The sequence below is a fragment of the Ursus americanus genome, chromosome 24 (genome assembly GCF_024610735.1).
Source record: "Ursus americanus isolate L20-20 chromosome 24, mUrsAme1.1.p, whole genome shotgun sequence".
Classification (NCBI taxonomy): domain Eukaryota; kingdom Metazoa; phylum Chordata; class Mammalia; order Carnivora; family Ursidae; genus Ursus; species Ursus americanus.
The window spans coordinates 35,283,313-35,291,133 of NC_142150.1; the positions used below are offsets into that span (position 1 = coordinate 35,283,313).

General features: G+C 43.8%; 1 protein-coding gene across 1 annotated transcript; it reads right to left on the minus strand.

Annotated features, from left to right (window-relative positions):
* Positions 1–6,422: 6,422 nt before the first annotated feature.
* On the minus strand, positions 6,423–7,385 carry OR10Q1 (olfactory receptor family 10 subfamily Q member 1). The gene has a single exon (XM_045786514.2). It carries the CDS (start codon positions 7,383–7,385, stop codon positions 6,423–6,425), a length of 963 nt encoding a protein of 320 aa, XP_045642470.2.
* Between the last annotated feature and the right edge of the window lie 436 nt (positions 7,386–7,821).

Consider the following 7,821-nt stretch of genomic DNA (forward strand, 5'->3'; position numbering starts at 1 on the left):
GAGTCATGAGGGCTAACACCTGGTTCTACCCTCCAGAAGCTCACAGTTGACTTGCGGATACAAGATGTGAACAAGAAGCAAGGGCTTAAAGTTACCAATGGCAGACGGAGACAAGTACAGTGGTTGCTGTCAGATATCAAGCATGGTAGGGAAAATGTTGCAGGAATTTAGGGGAGAGAGGGTTACCTGTAGACTGGGGTAATAAGTAAATATTTCATGGCAGATGGAAACTAGAGGCATCCTTTTAACACGGGCAGGGTTTACATAGGTGGGGAGACACAGAGAGAGGGATTCTGAAGCAGGGGGCTGGTAAGAGCAGAGGCCAGGTGGTGGGACCATGCCTGGCATGTTCTAGGTTCAGTAAAGACACCAGTGTTGCTAAGAGAGAGGCTCCTAGAAAGAAGTAAGAAATAAAGTTGAAAAGTTGTAACTTGGGGCCCGATCCTGGCATGCTTTTAACGTCAGGGAAAGGTGTTGCTTTTGTATTTACCATTTCCTTACCTGTCATTTCTCATCACTCATAAATTATAGGGTGCGGAGTCATTCCATAAACAGAGTCTTGGAATCTATAGCTGGAGGGCACCACAGCGTTAACTAAAACGTCACTCATTGTACAAATGAGTAAATTGAGGGACAGCTGACTTGTTAACATCAGTGAATTAGTTTTGGCTCAGAAACCAAAGTAGGACCACATGAAGTGGTTTCTGGTCCAGTTACGCTCTTTGAGGCTGTTGTAGTAGAAACAGCAGGGACTTTGAGGTGAGACAGACCTGGCTGGTAATTCTAGTTCTGCCACCGAGTGGGTGTATGACCTTGGGCATGTCACTTAACCTGTAAGAGCCCCTATTTGCATACCAAAAAACTGGTAATGATGGCCCCTGAAACATACTTAGCGCTCAATAGACACTAGGTCCTTTTCTTTTGTTTACTCCTGAGGTGTCAGCAACCTTGGGAGTGTAATTTAAGAGATCCACACTCCCAGCCTCTTCTCTTAGCTGGTTTGAGATAAACACTGATAAAATCACCAAGGACTCAGATAACGAAATATCTCCAGAAAGGCTAGGTTGAGACACGTGTGTGAGGCTCTGGCTGGTGGGGCGTGGGCGTGCAGAAGAATTGGAATTCGGGAGTCAGAGAACCCATCTAATGGTAAGTGCCCTTTCATGTGTTAAGCATAAGAGACCCAGAAACAAGACTGCAGAGGAGCCATTAGAATCAAACTCATAATGGATAAAGAAATTGGATTAACAATGGAATATGATTCAGGGATTAAAAAGAACAAATTGCTAAAATACACAACCACCTGTATGAATCTCAAAAACATTATGTTAAGTGGCAGAAGCCACACACAAAAGAATACATACTTAATGAGTTCCATTCATATGAAATTCCTGTATGGGCACAGCTAATCTACAGGATAGATGTCAGAACAGTGGTTGATTGGGCAGGGAGGGGAATTGATTGGAAAGGGGAACAAGAGAAATTTCTGGGGTGACGAAAATATTTTATTATTGAATACAATTGCCCAAAGACATCAAACTGAACCATTTGAAATCTACATATTTTATTGTATGTTACTTACACGTTGATTAAAATATATAAAAACAAAATAAACCCACCGCATTTTCCTTTTTGCTTCAAGTGTTATTTGAATTATGATCACATCAGAGTTAATGGAAAAATCTTTTCTTGCCTTGTCTTTTCTCCCAGATAAGCAGAGGGTGAGATGTTAAATCTTTGCTGGGATTCTGGAAGCAGAAGCTGGGAGGCAGAGTGAAGCCAAGGATGCCCCTATATATGGTAACATCCAGAGGGAAGCTGTCATCCTCCAAGATGGTCTAATTGGAAGTTAGTCCACAGTAGACAAGAGTCGAGAGACCAGATATGTGGCAGTTTCTCAGGAATTAGAAGACCCAGGTTAGAACAAGTCGGTGGGCACTTATGCATAGCTACAGAGATTTGTTGGAGCCTTGTGGCCTCATCAGCGCAGGTGGGAGGGAGTCTTAGACATTTTGGAGCCAGACTTTCTAAGAGCTCCTTGGTCATGGAAAAAAATATAAATCCCTCTTTGAGAACACACACAAGAACTTACCAAAACTTACATTGAGGAAAACAAGTGTGTATCGTACACCATGATCTTCTTGCATATATTATTCTCCTCTACTCGAGAAAAAAAAAAAAAAAAGACTGACTTGTAATTGAGTGTTTCTGTTCCCAACAGTCAGTAGACTCCTTGAAAGCAGGTATCTTGTGTTTTGTCTAAGAATTCAAGCATATAGCCCAGTGTCAGGTACATAATATGGTCCCTTCCTCATCTCCAAGTCACCATCCCTCTACACTCTCTTTATCCCAAATCCCTGCCCCCCCTCCTTATTTTCATAGCATTTGTCTATTTATTTTGTCTCTTTCCTCCTCATGAACATTAGATCCATGGAGTCAGAAACTCTGGCAAATAGATTCTTTCTAAATATTTGTTTAAAAATGAGTAAATGAACATACATGATAAATATTTATTGAAGGAATTGTTGTATTATGGCATCAAGGTGTCTTTCAAGTATGTGGCCTGTGGTCTCTGGGGATGGTTACACAACATTGTACACCATCTCTGTTGAGTAGCTTCTTTTTCCCAATGTTACAAGCACCGTGCTTTTTCCTTCTTGTGAGAGCTGGATTGAAACCAAAAAGAAGCAACTAGGACAATTCTCATATTGGAGTTGGTGGGCAAAGAGAGGCTCAAGCAATGACCACCATCATATTTCAAGCTTCTAATTATTTTCACTAGAATCCATAATTTTATAATGTGGTTTCAAAGTAACTACTGGGAGAGGGAGAAACAGAGAGAGAGAGAAGGAGAGAAAGAGACAGAGGAAAGGGAATGTGGCCATTGTTAGGAAAATGTCTGTTGCGATGCTTGATGGTGTGATATGGCAGGTTATTTCTGACCTATCATATCCACAAAGCAAACTATCTGTCCAGGTTGTGTTGTTGCATCATCTCTCTCATTCCACCCTTCTCTTATTGCCCTCTCTCCATCGACACTCATTAGTTGTAACTGGACAATACAGACATGCACAAACACACACTCCTTATATGGTTTTCTTGGTCTTCAACATGTGGGAAGGAGAAATTGGAATTCCTGGGAATTTTCGGGAATGCACAAAATTAAGCCATGTAAAAAATATTCTCACTATTCTTTATCCTCTTTATTCTTACTACAGACATCTATAATTTGTTTAATAATTATAAATATTAGATGTATTAATATCTACCAAGTACTGTAGACTGCAGCAAATACCCAAACACTGGGAAATGCCCGTGAACTTTACTGAGTGGTATCTGAATAAAGAAACATCTGGATCTCCCATTAACATTAACAGCACTGTGCAGAATCACATGTCAAAATGGCCAATCTAAGGACTTATTTGCTTCCAAAATGTGTTATTTCTTGGAACATCACTCATAGGATTTGTATAAAGTTTCCCAGACATATACACTTATGAATATTTATTTTATTTGCAAGGATGACTCACCGTTAGCAGCAGACAGGGCCACGAACTCACACATGGAATCAGCTACCAGCAAGACTGACTGATCTGGTCGTGACTGCTTCTTGCCCAGTGCTTCTTGTCCTCATTCCCAAAATGTAAACTTAACCTTTGACTCTGCATGTCATGTTTCCTGCTCCTGCTTTCTGCTCAACACGAGTGGATTCCTCTGAACCAGCAGCCTCTCTGTGTTGCTGATTATGCTTTAATTCTTGCAGGAGATTTATGACACCTTTTCCAATTTTCCTAATTTTTCATCTATCTTTTCTCAGAATTTGGGTTTAAAAATAAATAATTGTTCTTGAGAAATGCTGGGAAGGAATTCCTACATGGAAACATTACTCTCATCACTGTAGCTAACCCTTCTTTTCATGCACTGGTTGACCCATAAGAAAGGTGTTGGAGAAATCCAGTGTGATAACATAGCGGTGATAAAGACATACCGATGTTTCTAGCAAAGTTACCTGCAAGCAGTGTCATTTCAGGGAATGGAACTGATTCCCATTTTGTATTGCATGTAGTGCAGTGTTTAATTAAAAAAAAAGAAAAAGAAAAAAGGCAGAGCTTCCATTCAGCTAAAATCCTTCCAGGAAGGTAATGGGGGGAGCCCAGTTAATTCAGCTAACAGGAGTGATCACTGCTCTAGAGCCTTCTTCTGATAGAGTAACAGTTCACCTTCTTTCTGGGTTCCAAGTTAATTTTCTGTCTGATTTGTGACATTAAATAAAAATGAAAGGAGGCCTGGAAACGCAGCTGGAAACTCTCCTTGTGTTAGCATTCCCGACAATGCCTCGCACACTGTGTGCATTTAATTGACTCATTCTGTCCTGATGTGGCTTGGCCTGCATAGGTTGATAAGCAGCCTGCCAACCAGAGAGTTTTGTTTTTTCCCTCCAGCATTCAGTGGGAAGCAAAGGCATTTCTAATACATTGTTAAACCCGTGACTGTTTCCAGAATAATTAACACTTTGTAGTCCTTCTCCTTATCCCCATGAGAAATCAGTGTAAAAAAAATGAAAGCATCAGAAAGCCTGGGTGACTCAGTCGGTTGAGCGTCTGCCTTTGGCTCAGGTCATGATCCCAGGGTCCCGTGATCAAGTCCCATGTCGGGCTCCGTGCTCAGTGGGGAGTCTGCTTCTCCCTCTCCCTCTCCCTCTGCCCTCTCCCTGTTCATGCTCTCTCTGCCTCTCTCTCAAATAAATAAATAAAATCTTTAAAAAATTAAAAGCATCAAAAGCAGTAGTTTTGAAGAGAAGAAGTAACTGAAACATGAAGTGCTTGCCTAGGAAAAATATGAAAGGTGGAGGATGGTGTTGTGATGGGAATTTACAGGCCAAATAAATCTCTATGAGCCTCAGATTCCTTACAGAAATTATCATTTTTCTGCTTATGAGAGTAACACCAGCCTCATTTTACAAAACACACAAAAATGAATAAATTAATAAAGAAGAAACAATTTTCCATAATTCTACAGATCAGAGATGAGAACCATGAACTTTCTGGTGTAGTTCCATTCATTATCCTGCACATGTATTTTTACAGAATTGGGCTCCTGTTGTAGTTAGCTCTTATCACTTACCGTTATAATGATAAATATTGCCCCTTATTATTAAATATTAATTTAAATATGATTTTAAGTATGTTGTATTCATGTGTCCAGCAATGAAAGTGAGATTTTAATACCTTTTCATTTTACAAATATAAGGAACAGCCTTATAGTTTCAGTTTTGTTAGACTTAATTTTCTGAGGTTATGATTTTAGAACAAGAATTATTGAATCAATGAAAAGAAACGTTTTTAGGCCTTTGGAATGCTTAGCCCTATGGCATTTAGAAAGGTTATGCCAAGTCCTTAGGTCAGTTTTAATATCCACTGGCAGTCACTCTCACTCTTCTGGGGTTGCTAACTAAAGTTAGTTTTATGGGCTGGATCCAGACCCTTGCCCGACAGGTTGTGTTCTCCCTGAGCTGTTCTGGAACAGGTCATTTCTGGTTAAGCCCTGTCCTTGGAGCCCTCTTTACCTCATTGTTCCCCAGGGTGTAAATGAGAAGGTTGGGCACCGTGATGTCAGCTGTGCAAAGCACAGAGGTTCTACAGAGGGTTTGTCTGTGGTCCGGGCACAGGTACAAGAGGATGGAATCGCCACCTGCCAGCAGGACGTGCTGCGGTGGTGGGACCAGTGGCGCCACCTGCTGAGTGGGTCTGTGAACAGCAGCCATTAATTCAGGAGGCACCGGAAGAGGTGAGGAAGAAGAGCAAAGCCTTGAATGGCTTATACTAAGGACAGTGCAGGCATCGAGCAAATGCAGTGTCTCTCCTACAGCATGGCTGATGCACTGTACGTGCTTAGTCAATGAATGCCACGTCCTGCCCGCTTCCTGGCACTACGGAATGAAAGACAATGAAGGCAGCCAGTTGGGATGTATGGAATGAAGGAAACCGAAGCATTAAGTAAGCTCCCGTTTGCCATACACTCGTATCTAAAACAATGATAAAATATATTTCTCTTAGATCCACGTCTCTGTGAATAGCTCTTAGTGTCATTGCTCCGGCAGGAGGCAGGGCATCTGAAGGTATGAGGCTTTATTCACAGCATGTATGAGGGGGTCCTGAGGGAGCCATTGCTATGACTGAGCTGCGAACCTTTAAAGTAGGGCCAGCGGACTCGAGCTCCCGCATTGAGAGTTTTGTCCAAATTTTCTAATCTTATTCAAAGCACTTCAAGGAAATGAGCGCAGACTGGGGACACGGGGGCAAATACGGCAAAAGAAGTACCAACTGCAAAGTGTGGGAAAGTAAGTATTGTAATTCCGTATTTGTTGTTTAGAGGTCGTCGTCATGGCAACTGGCAGGCACCCAACCAGGGCTCCTTAAGCGTCAATTGGCTCCAGAGGGGGCTGCCTTACCGAGGACGGCATTCTTCAGGGCACCTTTGACATCCTTGTTCCTAAGGGTGTAAATCAGCGGGTTGAGTAGGGGGGTGACGAAGGTGTAGACCAGAGCGATTTGGCGGTCCTCGTCCTCGGAGGTGCTGGAGCGGGGACGCAGGTAGACGAGGCTGCAGCAGCCGTACTGCAGCAGGACCACGGTGAGGTGCGACGAGCAGGTGGAGAAGGCCCGGCGGCGGCCCTCGGCGGAGCGCATGCGCACGATGGCCCCGGTGATGAACAAATAGGAGACACAGATCAGCAGGAAGGGGACGGTCAGCACGAGGATGCCCACCACGTAGAGTACGGCCTGGTGCACGCGGATGTCCGCGCAGGCCAGCCGCAGGACCGGGGGCACGTCGCACAGGAAGTGGTTGATTTCCCGGCGGTGCCCGCAGAAGGGCAGGGTGAAGATTAAGGCCGTGAGCTGCAGGGACAGGAGGAGGGCCAGGCCCGCGGCGCACGCCACCATCTGGATGCACAGCTTCTGGGTCATGATGAGGGTGTAGCGCAGTGGGTGGCAGATGGCCACATAGCGATCGTATGCCATGACTGCCAAGAGAAAACAGTCAGCGCTGCCGAGGGAGACAAAAAAGAACATTTGGGCCCCACAGCCAGCCAGGGGAATGGGCTTCCGGGCCCCCCAAATGTTGGAAAGCATCAAAGGCACTACCACAGAGGTGTAGCTGATTTCTAGGAAGGACAGGTTGCACAGGAAGAAGTACATGGGGGTGCGGAGCGAGCTGTGGGTGCGCACCACCCAGATGATGGTGCTGTTGCCACCGAGGATCATCAAGTAGAGGAGGAGGAAGAGGAGGAAGAGGAGGGCCTGGAATTCAGGGACCGTGGTGAACACGCGGAACACGAACTCAGCGGGGCCGGACTGGTTGAGGACAGGGCTCCTAGCAACCATCCCTCCTGCGAAGGAAGAGCAGAACGTGCTGAATCTTCCTTTGCCATTATTGTGGGAAGAAAAGCAAGCATTTTAAATTTGATCTTTGATTAAGCATTTAGTATCCACTTTCCCATTTCAGTGCTTGGGGTGAATTCACACTAGAGCATGGTATATTTGTCCATGGAAATCTTCATAAATGGGATAGAAACCCATCTGTAGAAGTTTCTGGTGCCAAAGACGTGTAGATATTCTTGGTGAAGTGTCTTTTTTTTTTACTCTGGTATTTTACATCCAATTGACAAGGGCTAATTCTTTGCTTGTATTTAATCGAAGAGTTGTGTAGTTGTAGATATTTTCAAAATTAGGCGAATGGATGTGTTGTTCACTTTTTGGGTAAACATTGTTATTGAAATGTCATATACAGAGAAGGTCACAAATCCTAAGGCTACAGCTT